Source organism: Macaca thibetana, chromosome 2 (genome assembly GCF_024542745.1).
Source record: "Macaca thibetana thibetana isolate TM-01 chromosome 2, ASM2454274v1, whole genome shotgun sequence".
Taxonomy (NCBI): Eukaryota; Metazoa; Chordata; class Mammalia; order Primates; family Cercopithecidae; genus Macaca; species Macaca thibetana.
Genome location: NC_065579.1, coordinates 160,459,513 through 160,477,258, shown reverse-complemented (window position 1 = coordinate 160,477,258; position 17,746 = coordinate 160,459,513). Strand labels below are relative to the sequence as shown.

Sequence of the window (17,746 nt, the reverse complement as noted above, 5' to 3'; positions counted from 1 at the left end):
GATGTGATGCTCATTTTACTTCTATATTAAATTTTTTTCTCCTTCTTCATTTCAACTGAAAAAAAAAAAAAAAACAACAAAAAACCCAATCCCTATCACTGTTCTAAAAGCAGAACCAAAGAATAAACCTTTACCCAACTTCAAAAATTATCAACATTCTGCCAATCTTAATTCATCTCTCCCCCAACCAACATTTTTTTCTGAAGTATTTAAAAATAAATCACAGATACCTCATATTGTATCATGCTATCCATAAATATGGCAATATGCCCTTACATAAGGCCATTTTATAAGTTCTTAATTCTGCTAAAAAGTTTCAATTGATAATATTGCTGTAATTATCTAATAGTTACGCTGTTTCACTCTAGAAATAGAATTTCAAGAAGAAATTCCTTAGTCTTACCAAATAGTAAATGCTTAACCAATAAAATTCTCTGGGTTCTTTACAGAAGAATGACCACAATGCAGCCTATCACCTGACCACACATTAGGATGGGGCTCCTTTCCCAATACCCTGAACATGAGTTCTTGTGACCTCAAGTCTGTAGAAAAGGCAGACCTACGGCTCCCTGTCACCTTCTCTTTCCCGTCTTTCTTCATGTCCCTTAGAGACCTTCTTCCCCATCTCTACCAAAATCCCTGTTATCTGCCCACCCTTCATCCTTGGCCCCCGCCAGACACACACAAACTATGCCAAGAACACAGCTTACTTCAGAATATATCAGACAAATGCTTGATTCACCTCCAGGATACTGTGATAGTAAGACAATGACGTGGTGCCTTTCATTCCTCACCCACATGGCTCTCAAGATCCTTATGATATTCACCTGAAATGTCTAGTGTTTAGGGGGGAAATAGTCTACTCTATACAATTTTAGGGAATGGGTTTCATTTACGCCAAAGTCTCTTTTTTCGATTTTTAAAAATCAAAATGTAATCAGTACTTATTTTGAAATACAAAAAAACATATATTTAAAAACAGGAATCTCTGTAATAAAAAAGGCTTCATGGAACTTTGAAATGCCAAACACTAGCACAATATTTAGGTAAATTTGTCCTCACTGTCCCCTCCTTGAGAATGGGACATCTGGGTTACTTATAGGGTGAGGAAAGAAAGAATATAACAAAATAAACAATTTCTTTACCAAAACTGATAACATTTTAGATGGAAAATTTCTACAGAGTTGGCTACATAAAGTAAAATATAATAATGCTTTAAACCCCTCCCAAGACATATACCACACATTGCCCTTGGCAATAAACCTAGCGGGGAGAGTTACATGAATCCCAATAATCTTCGTGTGTGTGCTGGCATTTCTCTTTTTCTGTCGTTTTATTTCTAAAGAGGTTTTTCCTTTATTTCCCTCCCCTAACATAAGAAAACATTGCTGAGAGGATGGTTGCTATGTGTCAGCTCAGAAATGGTTTTGCCTCAGTGGTGTGTAGGCAGTCCTGATAAAACTAAGATCTTTGGAAAGGAATCATGGTATATAAATGAGATATTTAACTACAGTTTTCGTCATTCTGTCAGAGAAAAACTCCAGGCTTCTTTTCCATATATAGTATCCCTACGTTTCCTTGGTTTAGTTTGAGGTGGACTTTTGGAAGGTGCTGTGCCACAAGCATAACTTTAATGATGATTTCTTTGGATCATTATTATTTTATTCTTTAACAGAAAAATCCAACCAAATAAACAAACTAAAACCTTCCCCCAAATAATTAAGATGTAGGTTAGTGTCACCCATATTTTATCGTTCTCTTCAATTTTCACAAGCAGCAAAGATCATAGAGTTTCTAATCTTATTAAGAAAACCAAAATGTATTTCAGAATAGGATGAGAATTAAGAAGGCCATTTTCCAAATAGTATAAGAGTTTCACAGTTAATCATTTGTTGTTTCTGCTAATTAGCAGTGATACACGGATTGCTGAATCTCCCCCAAGAGATTTCACTGTAAGATCAAAGAGAAAATGGGATAGGCTGGAAGTAGAAAGCTTCTATACAAAAAAACTAATGTTTTTGACAAGACAAAGAGACCTGGCAATGAAAATGTGCAGAAAAGATGCATCAATAGCGCTGAACTTGTGTTTTGATAAGAAAGCCTGCACTGTTTCTCAGTCTCCTATTAAATAATGTGGCCCAAAAAAGATGTTAAGAGATACTCTGGGAGGAACAAATAAAATCCAGAATTAGGTGGGGCGCAGTGGCTCATGCCTGTAATCCCAATGCTTTGGGAGGCTGAGGTGGGTGGCTCATGAGGTCAGGAGATTGAGAACAGCCTAGCCAACATGGTGAAACCCCGTCTCTACTAAAGATACAAAAATTAGCTAGGCGTGGTGGCGTGTGCCTGTAATCCCAGCTACTCGGTGGCTGGGGCAGGCAAATTGCTTGAACCTGGGAGGCGGAGGTTGCAGCGCACCAAGATTGCGCCATTGCACTCCAGCCTAGGTGACAGGGCAAGACTCCATCTTAAAAATAAATAAATAAATAAATAAATAAATAAATAAATAAATAATCCAGAATTAAAGCACAAACAATTACAGGAATTAAAGGAACCTAAACTACAGCAACTCCTAAAAACAGATTCTTTAACGTCTTCCTGAAAATACTCTACACAGCTGTTTCTACAGGGTTTGTACCAATGAAACATTCTGAGGGTGCTGACAAGAGCTTCGCGTTATCTTGCCAATCCCTGCAAGGCAGCTAGGCATTTTTCTGTTTTCATCCTGTGGTCATACCTAGGCTGCTGAGTATCCAAGGTTCATTACTCAAGGCAGCTTTAGGCTCCTTTAGAGCCAAATGTTAATTGGCACCAAGATAATGAGCCCAGAAGGCCTGCCTATGTGGCCTTTACTGGAGGACTGTCCTATCTACAACCAAGTCTGTGTAAGAGCCCGAGGAGGCTGGTAGATGTATTTTTACCAAGCTATGCCCATATACGCTGGGGAAAATCTAGAGATCTACTAACCATATTACAAATGAATAACATAATTACACTGAAAAGGGAGGCAAAGAAAAGATCTCCCGTAAGTAACTCTGGAAAACAATATTTTGACTGAATACTATAAAGCTAAAACCAAAAATAACTGTACAATATTTTGCTTTAGTGAATTTATTCCCATTGTGGTATGGGTTAGCAATTCTAAAACTATTTTATAGTGTACTAGGATTACCCTAATAAGTAAATATAACAGAGATAATGAGACCCAGGTTTCTCAGTGTCAGAGAAGTTACAAGTGAGCAAGATGGAAAGACTACACTGAAACCTGTGGTGCTGGATTATCCTTGACAATATTATAAATTCACAGTTATTTTATATATATTTATATATATGTATATATATGTGTAGATTCATAGATACAGAAGTAAGTTACAAATAAGGAAAGGGAGAAGAATAACATGACCCTTGTGTTGCTGAACTCATGGATTTTAATATGTATACAGATAGACACAAATAAATATAATGTGTGTGTATATGTATGTTAGTATACATACATACATACATCTCTGTATATATCCATATATATTTTAGCTCTGTCTGCTGAGAAGGCCTAGAAAAAAATGACACTCCAGTAGCAGTGAACACACTTAGTGCCCAGATCTTAGTTTCCAAAAACCGTTTCTCCAATAAAATGAATCAAAGTTCCATGTAGAAGTGGTTGATTGCAGGGTAAGGGCAGGTAAAACACAAGATAAGCCTAAAGTATCTTATGGTGCCAAAAAAAGGAAATGTCCAAAATAGGATGGAAGCATGTTGAAAGAACAAAGGAGCCAACTTACAGGTTTCCCAATAGACACATTGAAACAATCTGAATAACCAAGTAAACAACAATATTAGATTATGACCCATAGAATAAAATAAATATCAATGAGCTCATACTGAATAAAATAATTACATAAATGAATGAATACATAAATACACACATATATACATATACACATAGCTGAAGGAGAAGGGACCGTCTTCCTTCTAGAAGAATTTCAATTAATAAGTATAGAAGAAATGACGGAAACACAAAATCACCATTAGACAAATACAACATTAATAATTGCTGCAGGCAAGAGCCACCAATGGATGTTAACCTTAATGAGTGACAGTTTACAGAGAAACAAAATATTTTCATAGCTTCACAGTATCTCCTGAAAGACAAGGAGAAGGAAAAATAGCAACTCTACAATGGAGAAACCCAGCACACACCCTTAACCAAGTGATCGAAATTAACATCAGTAATTATGTCCTCCTTGTTAGGATATACGGAGAAGGGCACAGTATCACATCTTACAGCATTCTTACCAAAAATGCACAACCTTAAGCAAGGGGGAGAAAACATAAAAACACCTAAAACAAGAGACAATTATACAAAATACCTAACCAGTTCTCTTCAAAAATGGCAAGATCATGAAACACAAGACTAAAGAAATGTCACAGATTGGAGGAGACTAAGGAGATGTAATAAATAAATGCAGTGTGAAATTATGGATTGAGTCCTGGAACAGAGAAAGAACATTAGTGGAAAAACTGGTGATATTCTCATAGGGTCTATAGTTTAGTTAATGGCATTTAATGGCAGCGTACCAATGCTAATTTCCTAGTTTTGATAATTATACTATGCTTATGTAAAATGTTAACATTGGGAAAAGTCGGGTGAAGGTTTGTTGCGGGAAGTCAGGGACCCTGAATGGAGGGACCAGCTGAAGCCATGGCAGAGGAACATAAATTGTGAAGATTTCATGGACATTTATTAGTTCCCCAAATTAATACTTTCATAATTTTTTTACACCTCTTTTTACTGCAATCTCTGAACATAAATTGTGACGATTTCATGAACATTTATCACTTCCCCAATCAATACTCTTGTGATTTCCTATGCCCGTCTTTACTTTAATCTCTTAATCCCGTCATCTTTGTAAGCTGAGGATGTTGCTTCATGACCCTGTGATGACTGCGTTAACCGCACAAATTGTTCATAAAGCATGTGTGTTTAAACAATATGAAATCTGGGCACCTTGAAAAAAGAACAGGATAACAGCGATGTTCAGGGAACAAGGGAGATAACCATCAGGTCTGACTGCCTGAAAGCCAGGCAGAACAGAGCCATATTTCTCTTCTTACAAAAGTGAATAGGAGAAATATCGTTGAATTCTTTTTCTCAGCAAAGAACAGCCCTGAGAAAGAGAATGTGTTCCTAGGGGGAAGTCTCTAAAATGGCTGCTCTGGTAATGTCTGTCTTATACGGTTGCAGATAAGGGATGAAATAAGCTCCGGTCTCCTGTGGCGCTCCCAGGCCTATTAGGAGGAAGAAATTCCCGCCTAGTAAATTTTAGTCAGACAGGTTGTCTGCTCTCAAACTCTGTCTCCTGATAAGATGTTAATGACAATGCATGCCCGAAACCTCATTAGCAATTCCAATTTCACCCTGGTCCTATGATCTCACTCTGCCCCCATTATCCTTGTGATATTTTGTTACCCTTGGAGCATGTGATCTCTGTGATCCACACCCTATTCGTACACTCCCTCCCCTTTGAAAATCACCAACAAAAACTTGCTGGTTTTGCGGCTTGAGGGGCATCACGGAACCTGCTGACATGTGATGTCTCCCTCGGACACCTAGCTTTAAAATTTTTCTCTTTTGTACTCTTTCCTTTATTTCTCAGACTGGCTGACACTTAGGGAAACAGAAAAGAACCTACATTGAAATATTGGGGGTGATTCTCCCAATAAAGGTTATTCAGAAACTCTGCACTATTTTTGCAGCTTTTCCATGTCAAATATTTTAAAACTAAGTAATCTGTTTTAGATGGGCCACTAGTTTTGTAAAACTCTGCATATGTGTCTAACATTCATATTTGGCAGTTCCATCTAAAATATATATGATTGTACAGTGGACTTCAATACAATTTAAACATTTTTTAGAAAACATATCTTATTTGTCTCTAATTTGTTGGGAAATGTATCATGGTACTTTTTCCTTACACTTTCTCAAGATGACTCCCTGAATACTCGTTTCTCTTCTTATTTTCTCTTTGAAATCCGAACTGTTATTATATAGGAGGAATACTAATTCCATCTGTCTCATGAAGAATGCAGAATCTAAGTCTTTGCTAACTTTTCTCAAAATGTTAACTCCAAGTCTTACATTTCTTCTTACTACATTTCCTTCTGTTTTCCTGAAGCCAAAACTCTGACCAAATTTTTGTTGGCTAATAACTGAGTAATTACAACCTCTTATCAGCTAAAAATGCCACCATCAAATATGTCTACTGTTTTTAAAAAATCACTTTGACTACTTTTTCCTTTATATCTTTGTTATCCGTATCGTATTCAAACTCCTGTCACTGATTTCCAGGACCTTTGTAAGTCTATCCCTACATTTATCAAGCTCCCTCAGTATCTTCATAACATTCTCTTTTCTCTCGCTAAATCCATTCATTCACGTATTTATTCAATTAACTTTCTCTGAATTTCAGCAATGCCTAAGGCCCTGGGGTGGGTGTTGTAGGATATGCAAAATATACATATTTATCTTTTCTCATCTAATCCTCTCATTTACAAATCTTCCAGGTAAGTCCTTTTACCTGAAATGTCATAATCCCGAAATTCATACTTTTATCAATCCCACTTTATTGAAGAAAACTGCTTAAGTAACCTGAAGAGGATATTCACTTTTATATTAAAAATCAGCAAGTTATTTTTACAAAAAGACTAAGTGAAAGAAGGGAGAAAAGGTAAAATAAAATGTAGACCATTAAAAAGAAAAGCACAGGTATAAATATATCATTGCCTTAGGATCAGAGCTACTAAAAGGCAAGTAACCAGTTCTTGTATCTTCTGAATAATCCAGAACACAGTGGTCCTTATGACTGTCAAAGTGGAAGCCAAGATTTCAAAAATTGTCAGAGAGCTACCTTAGTTTAAGGTTAATACTAGTTAAATGCTATTCTGAAGAGGTAATTTAGGAAGAAGTCCATAATTTACCCACCTCACCCCAGTAATTTCCCAGGATCCCACCAGAGTATATAAAGAATAGCCTCAGAACAGGGGATCTGTGTTCTGCCCTGCATACCAGGTCAGCTGGGCACAAAGAACAAATGGCATGGGCAGTTTTGGTATTTGTGATGAGGTTCAACTGGACTTAGTTTTTACTTTATCCCATCTCTGATGGAGCTCTTTGTCATTTATACTACAGAATGCTAAGTAAAGAGACATTGCAATTCCCACCTGTTGATTTTCTTTGAAAGTTTGGATTAATAATTCTTTCAATTTCCTTTTTCTTTCTTTTGCCATTTTTTCCTCATCCAGAAGAATGTGAGTACTTTGAAACATGAGTTTTTCTGAACTATTTTGAGAATTCTCTTCTTGCCTTTTCTTCTCTCTATTAATAACAATTAAAAAATACATGTATATTTACAATAGATTTAACAATAAGCAATTACAACCTACTGTAGCAGAATAAACACTGAATTTTCCTTTGGAATACACATATTTTTAGATCTGGCTCTAAAACTACATAGTAGGGTAATTTTTTTGGAGCCTTACTTTATTCCTTTATAAAATACAGATTAAATGAAATAAAATTGTTATAAAGTACTTTGAAAAGTAGAAAATCTTATATATACTTTAGTATTTTTATTGAGTTGAACACTGAGCCATACTTCAATCAAAATTTGAGAGTTAACAACTACTAGATAGTCTCTAATATAGACATAAATTCTCTCCCATATAACGGGAAAAAAAGGATTCTCAAGAAAGGAATGAGATTCTTACTAAAAGGCCTCTTATAAGGTTACTAGAAAGAGGAATAACAAAAGAATCAGTGTTATTTAATAAGGAGGGAATGGAATCTAGAATAATTTTAAAATAGCTGAAAAGGGAAAAAAATAAACTTAAATAGGAAAAGGCCTTTAGGTAAGTAACCAGAATTATTTTAGTAACTTTGTTGCTCATCTTTCTGAGCATCCTCTTTCTCACCCACCTATCTATTCTTCCTCATCCAGGCCATCCCTCTTTCGCTCACCAATTCAAACAAGCTCATAGCTATGGCCTTCTTATTGTAGTGCATTTAACTGCACAGGTATATGTACATGTATAAAGTATACACTATTAATGATGTGGTAAACATAGCACCTAGTCAGGAATCAGAATTCATGAGCTCTGGCCACAAACCAGCTAGTCACCTGATCTTTCTTGAACTTTTGCTTCACAGTTGTGGAAACTCAAATTGAGAAAGATGCCAGGATACCCTACAGATATTCTCTCATTCATTCTCATATATGATACAGAGGGTACACAGTGTTATTTTGTATTATTGGTGATGTTAACCTTCATCACTTGGTTAAGGTGGCTTCTCCAATATAGAGTTACTATTTTTCCCTTTGAAATTAATAAGCATCTTGAAAGAGATAATTTTAAAACTAGGCAATGAAGCAGATTTAAGATAGCTTACAAATAGGTTTAAAAGGCCTATCAACAATAAGTTTTATTGACTTTTTCCAAACTATGAATGCCATAACAATGTTATATTTCATGGTGATAGACAGGTGATAGTGATTGTTAAAGAAATACAGTTCTAATACCATGAATCTGATTTTTAAAAATAACATTAGAATATATATCTGTTTTAAAAGAAATATCTGCTCATTGTGAAAAACTGGAGAAGTATAAAAGTCATCCATATTTCTCCCTTTCTTTTTTTTTTTTTTTTTTTTTGAGATGGAGTCTCACTCACTCTGTCGCTCAGGCTGGAGTGCAGTGGCATGATCTTGGCTCACTGCAACCTCCGCCTCCTGGGTTCAGGCGATTCTCCTGCCTCAGCCTCCTGAGTAGCTGGGGTTACAGGTGTGTGCCACCACACCCATAAAAGCCATCCATATTTCTACCCAGAAAAAAGAGTCAGTCCTGTTTCATTGTACAAGCCATGACTTAGCAATTTCTCCAATATTTATGAAAGTCTGTTACTATAAATAATGTTGTTTAAATTATCTTTCTACACAAATCTTTGTCTGGATTTCTGATAATTTTCTTAGGGCAGTTTTCCTAAGGCTGTAATTCCTAGGTCAAGGGATAATGCTATTTTATGGCTCTTGTTGTTTATTGCCAAATTGCTTTCTGGAAAGTTTTAAATCAGTTCATTCACCTAGAAGTAGAACATATTACCTATCTCACTGTAACCATGGATAAGATCTTAACTTTTAAAAGAAATGACTGGTCAGTGAACATTTGTTGAGTGCCCACTGTGAGCACAGCATCCTACTACCATTAAATGTTACTTGTTTTCACAATTTATTTTAGGTCAACCTAGTTTTTCCAGGGCTTGGGAGCAATCTGAAAAGCAAGGCTGACCTTAGAAAGAACTCACTAAAACACCAGTGATTGCTTTCCGAAAGGAATGGCATCTGGAGGAGGTCTCAGCCTGGCACTTGAAGAAGTAAAGCACATGTTCACTGCTGAGCTGTTTTAAGTTGGGTAGAATAAGAGCAATCAAGAACAGAGAGGGGAAAGCTGTGTAGGCTGATGGGGGTGGAAGGGATTATCTGCTAGGTCTTTGTGGCCTCTCAGTTTGAGTAGTCAGACACTTCAGTCATGTTGTTCCAAGGCTTTTGCAGTTCCTGCATTGGTGCTGTTTCTCAGAATAAATACATTAGTTATTTCACTTATAAAGCTCATTTTCTGCATGAGGATGGATAATAGTACAACATCCCGTGAGAACTATTTTTATCTTCCTCTTATGTCAGATATTCTTTTTCTTTATCAGTGGTAGTAAGACAGTGGTGACTTTCCATATGATTATCAGAAAATAAGACACACAGTTCACAACAGGATAAGACACAATTACTGAACATGTTCAACCTCAAAAATATTATCTAACCAAAGAAATGCAAACTAACCAATATAATGCCCATGAAAAGTGTAAAAATATTGAAAATGATGATACTCCCCAGTGCTGGGAAGAGTGTGATAAACTGGCCTGCTGCTGATGATACAGCAAACAAGTACAACCCATTTTGAAAGCAATTTGGCAATGTTTCAAGAGTTAGAAAAAGACCTGTGTCATTTAACTCAGAAATTACACTCCTAAGAATTTATTCTAAGGATATAATTCAAAAAAGTGAAAAAAAGTATGCTTAAAGATGCTCATTGCAATATTATAATGGTGAAAAATCCAAAATAGCTGAAATGTTTACTAGTATGGGGAGGTGATCATTACATAAATTATGGTATAGGAACTCAATGGAGTAATATATACACCCCAGGACTCCAGGCAATGTGTTAATTACAAGCAGAATTACGAATCAAATGTACTTTATGGTTATAATTAAGTATGAAAAGGGACCAAGATCAGGAGGAAACAAGGAAAAATGAAATTAGTTAATTTGTTAAGACGGTGGAATAGTGAGTGATTTCTCTTTTGTGTTTTGTTATTGCAATGTTTGCCCACTTTAAAAACTTCAGAGCACTTCTAAAATGACTGCTTAAACAGAGAAATCCCACAGTGCTTATCACACTGGCTTACATTTTCCATGCTTCTTTCACAGTGCGTCTCCTCTCAATTATCTCCCTCCGCAGCTTCACCATCTCCCTTTGAATCTCCTCTTCCTCTTTCTTGGCCTCCAGAGCCTTCCTTTTCTTCTCTTCTTGCACCAGACACTGAGCCTCCAAGAAGGCCGATTTTTTCAGGGTCTTTTGTATTCTCTGGTACTCCAGTTCTTTCTCACGTCTTAAGCGATTTTCTTTTACCTTAAAGCAAATATAATAAAGATGAAGTGTGGCCTTTCAAGTAGAAAGGGATATGAAAAACCTTACAATACATTTTGAAGTTCAGAATATAACCAGTTTGAAATATTCTGACCCAGAACTCCACTATTTACTGGTAGGATAGGAGGAATTCATCTGTTTACTGGGTAAAGACCAATATAAAATTTTAGATGCAGTCAGATGAAGATGACTCAAATAATCTGGGAATGATCCACATCACAGAAAAGTAGAGAATCTAATGAGTCAGATCCCAAGTTCTGGATTCTCATTTAGTAATGATTTCTCACTTGTAACGACTGTCCAAGGTGTACATTACTGCTTTTATTATATTTAGGTCATATCTGCATTCTAATTATAATTTAAGAAAGAACAGAACTTTTTTGGAAGCCACATTGTGAATGATAGAACAGTGATTTATTGACTTTAGGAATACCACAACCCTTTATTCATTTCTATTATTATTATGTAAATATAGCAGTGATTCTGGATCATATTTGGAAATCAAAAACATGAAAAAGCATATTCATTTTTTTCAAACCTATTAATCCTTTAGAGAGCTTGAGTAGCTATGAATTAAGGAAAGGTCCTTTCCTTCCTGCTTCACCTAACTTTACCCTTATCTTACTCTCTAGTTGTGATAAGACTTCTGATAAGACAGACAATGACTATATAGCTTATTGAACCTTCTCTCCTCCCTTTTGTCATAAATCCAAACTAGAATCATACTTCTACCCATTTCTCTAACATCCCCAGTGCTGATTACATATACCTTGATTGAATAATTTAAAGCAGTTACTTTCAAATTCGGCAATCAGAAATTCAGTGTTATACAAAGATGGCACACACACGTACAGATATTAATTCCGGTTCAATCGTAGTTCTGGATTCCCTGGCACTCCTTTACAAAGTGTTGAGACACCAGTCTTTTTTGCAATAACCTACTATTCCCTTTGGAGAAAAGAAAGTTCTCACATGCTTTTCTAATTCAAAACAGCTGAACTTGATTCAATTCAGATCTGTCTTCCATTTTAAATTATAATCACAAAATGAGTGAATTTCAGTTGTCTGGAAAAGAATTATCCTGTAACATTCACAAGAATATTAATAATATTAATGTTGCAATTTGAAAACCAAACTCAAGCACACACAATCTACATGTTTATAATAGGAAGTACCACATTCAAACTAATAAGGTTTATCTCAATACTCTTGGTCAAAATCAATTATTCTTTTTTTTGGCTATTTCTTAAATAAATTGTTTCCTACCCTCAGTTTATGAGAATTATTTTTCTTCTGAAGTTCTTATATTTTATTTTTATGCTCCCTAACCAAACCACAGATGGCACCCTTTTTCATAATAAAGCCTATGTCTTTATTTAAGCTTATTAAATGTGTTACACAAAGACTGCTTCCTGTTATCCATTTTAATTTTGTTTTTCCCTCCCACCTGCTTATGTCTCATCTCCATGGTAAGACGAGGATCCTTCTGCTGCTTCTTGTCTTGGTTTTCCTTCCTTCCAAGATCTTCCATCACTGCAGAATCTACCACATTTTTATGGAGCAGATGGTCTATAAATTTTTGAACGGTGGTACTTTCCTCTTCTTCCTCCAAATAGCCACATAAATCTGGGGGAAACAGAACAACAAAAAAGGGAAATTTTTTTAAAAATTAATTTTAGTATTATATTCATATTTACATAAAGAATCCTAGTACAGTAAAAATACAAAGCTGCGAATGTTCAGTAAATAGTAACTGATAATGGCAACTGGTTGAGTATAGCCCTCAGCAATTACCTTCAACTAAGAGTAAAAAAGCTCCACTTACCAAGCATTGCCCTCACCCAAGCCACTAGAGTCCTTCACTGCCAAATCTAAAAGATTACCATCTAAACAACCTTGAGAACTTCAACCTAAACAATCTTGAGAGCTCTACTGCTTTAAAAAAAAAAAAAAGAAAAGAAAGAAAGAGAAAAGCTTTATTGTGGTATAATTGACATATAATAAACTGCAAATATTTAAAGTCTATGATAAATTTTGACATATGCTAGTAAAACCATCACCACAGTCAAGATAATGAATACATCCATCAGCCCCAAAAGGGTCCTCATGCTGATCTGTAATCTCTTCCTTTCACTCCTCCCCTTGCCCTCCACTCTTCTCCAAGTAAGCACAGACCTGCTGCCACTATGTAGTTTTCATTATCCAGAATTTTATATAAATTAAATCATACACTTATATACATTGTATTTTTTCTGACCTAGCTTCTTTCACTCAGCACAATTATTTTGAGATTCATTCATGTTATGTGTATCAATAGTTTATCACTTTCTATCGCTGAGTAGTATTCCACCATATAAATACACCACAATTTGTTTATTCACTCATTTGTTGATAGACATTTGAGTTGTTTCCAGGTGTTGGCTATTGCAAATAAAGGTATTATGAATACCTGTGTACAGTCATCCCTCCCTATCTCTGGGGGATTGGTTCCAGGACCTCCCGAGAATACCAAAATCCAAGGATGTTCAAAAATCCGTGATACCAAATGGTGTAGCATTTGCATATAACCTATATCCATCCTGCCTTATACTCTAGATCATCTCTAGATTAGTTATGATACCCAATACAACGTAAATGCTATGTTAATACTTGATACATGTATGGTTTAGGGAATAATGACAAGAAAAAAGCTGTACATGTACAGTACAGATGAAATTATTTTTTCCTGAATATTTTTGATCCACGGTTGGTTGAGTCCACAAATGCAGAACCTACAGAACATAGGCTTTCTTTTCTGTTGGGAAAAAGTGTAGGAGTAGAACGACTGGATCATATTATAGCTAAATGCTTACTTTTTCAAGAAACTATCAAACTGTTGTCCAAAGTGGTTACATAACTTTACATTCCCACCAGCATTGTAGAAGTATTCCAATTTCTCCACATCCTTACTAATACTTGGTATGGTCAGTCTTTCAAATTTAAGCCATTTTAACATATGGAGAGGTAACTCATTGCAGTTTTAATTTGCACTTTTCTAATGACTAATGTTACTGAACATCTTCCTTGATTATGCTTTGTAGCTGTTCCAAAGATTATTGCTAGTGGGGTATTGAAGTCTGTAACTACAGTCATGTATCAAATAACAACACTTCCATCAACAATGAACTCCGTGTACGAAGGTGGCCTCATAAGATTACAACAGAGCTGAAAAACTCCTATTGCCTAGTGATGCTGTAGCCATCATAATGTCAAAGCACAATGCATTACTCATGTGTTTTGTGGTGATGCTGGTATAAACAAAATAACCACACTAACAGTTGTTTAAAAGTGTAGCACATGCACCACATTCTCTTTATCCAGTTTATCACTGATGGGCTGATTCCATGTCTTTGCTATTGTGAAGAGTGTGTGCTACAATGAACATATACATGCATGGATCTTTATAATAGAATGATTTATATTCCTTTGGGTATATACCCATTAATGGGATTGCTGGGTCAAATGGTTTTCTGCTTCTAGATCTTTGAGGAATACTATGCAGCCATAAAAAGGAATGAGATCATGTCCTTTGCAGAGATATGGATGGAGCTGGAAGCCATTATCTTCAGCAAACTAATGCAGGAACAGAAAACCAAACACTGCATGTTCTCACTTATAAGTGGGAGCTGAATGATGAGAACACATGGAAACGTTGGGAAGAACAACACACACTGGGGCCTGTCATGGGTGGCAGGGGGAGGAAGGGCATTGGGAAGAAAAGCTAATGGATGCTTGGCTTAATACCTAGGTGATGGGTCGATCTGTGCAGCAAACCACCATGGCACGTGTCTATCTTATTAACAAACCTGCACATCCTGCACATGTACCCTGGACTTAAAATAAAAGTTAAAATAAAGCACCCACAAAAAATCTTAGAATACTACACAAAAAAGTATAGCACATATAATTATATACAATACATAATACTTGATAATGATAATAATAACTATGTTACTGGTTTATGTATATACTAAACTATACTTTTATCATTATCTTAGAGTCTATTCCTACTTATTAGGAAAAAAAAAAAAAATTGGGCCGGGCACAGTGGCTCAAACCTGTAATCCCACCACTTTTGAGAGGCCGACATGGGAGGATTGCTTGAGCCCAGGAGTTCGAGACCAGCCTGAGAAGCAAAGCAAGACCCTGTCTGTATTAAAAGAAGAAAAAAAATTAGCTGGGTGTGGTGGCACACACCTGTAGTTTCAGCTACTACGGAGGCTGAGGCTGGAGGATTTCTTGAACCCAGGAGTTCAAGGCTGCAGTGATCTATGATCACCACTGCACAACAGAGGGAGATCCTGTCTCAAAAAAAAAAAAAAAAAAAAAAAAAAAAAAAAAAAAAAGGTTAACTGTAAAATAGCCTCAGGCAGGTCTTTTAGGGGATATCCAAAAGAGGGTAATATTATCACGGGAGATGACAGCTATATGTGTGTTATTGCCCCTGAAGACCTAGTGAGACAAGATGTGGAGGAGAAGATAGTGATATTGATGATCCTGGCCCTGTGTAGGCCTAGGCTAATATGTATGTTTGTGTCTTAGTTTTTTAACAAGAAAAAAAAAATTAAAATTTCAAAAATAGAAAAAAAGTACATAGAATTAAAAAAAAATTTGTCCAGCTCTCCAATGTGTTTGTTTTAAGCTAAGTGTTACCAAAGAGTCAAAATGTTAGAAAAAATTAAAAACTTATAAAGTAAAAAAGTTATAGTAAGTTAAGGTCAATTTATTATTGAAAAAAGAAAAATATGTTTTTATAAATTCAGTGTACCCTAAGTATACAGTGTTTTTAAGTCTACAGCAGCATATTTTAACATCCTAGGGCTTCACATTTACTCACGACTCACTCCTTGACTAACCCAGAGCAGCTTCCTGCCCTGCAAACTCCATTCATGGTATATACCCTGTACAGGTGTAACACTTTTTACCTTTTATATACTGTATATTTACTGTACCTTTTTATGGTTGGATATGTTCAGACACCCAAATACTTACCATTGTGTTACCATTGCCTGTAGTATTAAGTAACATGCAGTACAGGTTTGTGGCCTAGAAGCAATAGTCTATCTCACATAGCCTAGGTGTATGGTAGGCTCTACCATCCAGGTTTGTGTAAGTACACTCTATCATGTTCGCACAATGACAAAATCACCTAATGAGGCATTTTTCAGGACTTATCCCCTTCATTAAGCAACACATGATTGTATTATTGTTGAATTATATTTCTCTCTTCAATTTTGTCAATTTTTGCTTCATCTACCTTGGGACTCTTTTGTCAGGTGTATATATATTTATAGTTATGTTTTTGTGATGGATTGACCCTTTTATTGTTAGAAAATGCACTTTTTGTTTCTAGTAACAATTTTTTCTTTAAAAGTCTATTTTTGGGAAAATTAAAAATCAAAGAAAAAATAAAAATAAAAAGTGTTTTTTAATATATATTAACATAGCCACTGTAGTTCTCTTTTGGTTACTGTTTGCATGGTATATCTTTTTCCATCCTTTTCCTTTTAACCTATTTGTACTTTAAATTGAACCTATGTCTCTTGTAGATAGTATATAGCTAAGTCATGTATTTTTTATCCATTCTGCCAATCTCTGCATTTGGACTGAAGTGTTTAATTAAATGCATTTATATTTAATGTAATTCCTGACAAAGCTTACACTTATCATTTTGGTATTTGTTTTCTACATGTCTTATGTAAATGGCCTTTATCAAGTTGAAGAATTTCTCTTGCATTACTAGTTTGCTGAGAAGTTTTTATCAGGAATGCATGTTGGATTTTGTTAAGTGCTTTTTCTGTGTCTATTGAGATAATATGTTAATTAATATTTTTGGTAAACATCCTTTTTAATGGTTACATAAATATTTGTTCAATATTTCAATTTAAAAAAAACTCTACCAGCATATGATGATTGAGACCTGGCATGATACTAGATGATATCAACCAATCTAAGTAAAGGGACATAATTAGATCTATTAGCACTATATCAAAAGAAGTAATAGTTTCATTAGATTCCATATATTTGCTTCAGAACAAATACGAAGTACTGAAGTACCACACTTTAATAATGACAATAATAAACTAGAAAATATCCAGAAGGCAGCAACGAGGATGAGAAGACCTAGAAACCATGTGGTATAAAAAACTTGTTGAGAGTACTGGTGCTATTTAATCTGGAAACATAGAACTATATGAGTGGTCAAATATGGTAACAGCTCCTACAAAAAATAAAACGTTCTTGAGAGAGAACATGTTATTTTTGTTGTACCATAGGGTAAAAAGTTACTGAAGACAAAATCCTAATTCTCCTAACTAAGGGAAACTGCTATGAGGATTAGAGCCTCAGACCGGTTGAATGGGCTCCCGGCAAAGTGCAGGCTCTCACTCCTGGGAGGTGTTCAGGCAGAGGATACGTCACTACAAGTTAGGGACACTGTAGAATGATCTCTATCTGGGTCGGGGAGGAGAATAGATCAGACTACCTAGTCTTGAAGGATTCTTCTAATTTGACAAGCTGATAGTTTTGTGATCCTCAACCTGGGGATTTTACAGAGTCCTAAACAAGGGGTATGATGTCAGGTGAATTCACCAAGTGTATCTGAGTCATGTATGGGGAGCTGCCCCACCATTACCATAACTACTCCTATGCTCAGGGGAAAAAATATACAGACCCTTGAGTGTATTAGATAAACACTCAGACATCAGCCATCTAACTTGTCTGACACTGGCTCTGTGCACAATAGTGGCTTTTCCCTCCTCTGGGGAAAAAAAAAAAAAAACAAAAAAAACTAGAAAAGTAATAACCTCCCTTATAAGTAATAACTAACAGATAAATAAGAAGCATTTTATAAATTTAAAAATGACATATGAGCACTTAAATGTAGTCTGCATCAAAGTAAATAGTCCAGTGATATATGAGGAAGAGGCACTCTGAAACAGCATTAATTGCTATT

At 35.6% G+C, this 17,746-nt stretch overlaps 1 protein-coding gene across 3 annotated transcripts in view; it reads right to left on the bottom strand.

Moving 5' to 3' along the window:
- CCDC191 (coiled-coil domain containing 191) overlaps positions 1-17,746 on the bottom strand; it is an 88,720-nt gene that overhangs the window by 58,757 nt on the left and 12,217 nt on the right. For all 3 annotated transcript variants that reach the window (XM_050778782.1, XM_050778781.1, XM_050778783.1), the window contains 3 exons: positions 12,200-12,378; positions 10,511-10,734; positions 7,219-7,372 (listed from right to left, as the gene is read on the bottom strand). In XM_050778782.1, the coding sequence (XP_050634739.1) occupies positions 7,219-7,372; positions 10,511-10,734; positions 12,200-12,378 (557 nt within the window). The remainder of the gene's footprint in view (positions 1-7,218; positions 7,373-10,510; positions 10,735-12,199; positions 12,379-17,746) is intronic.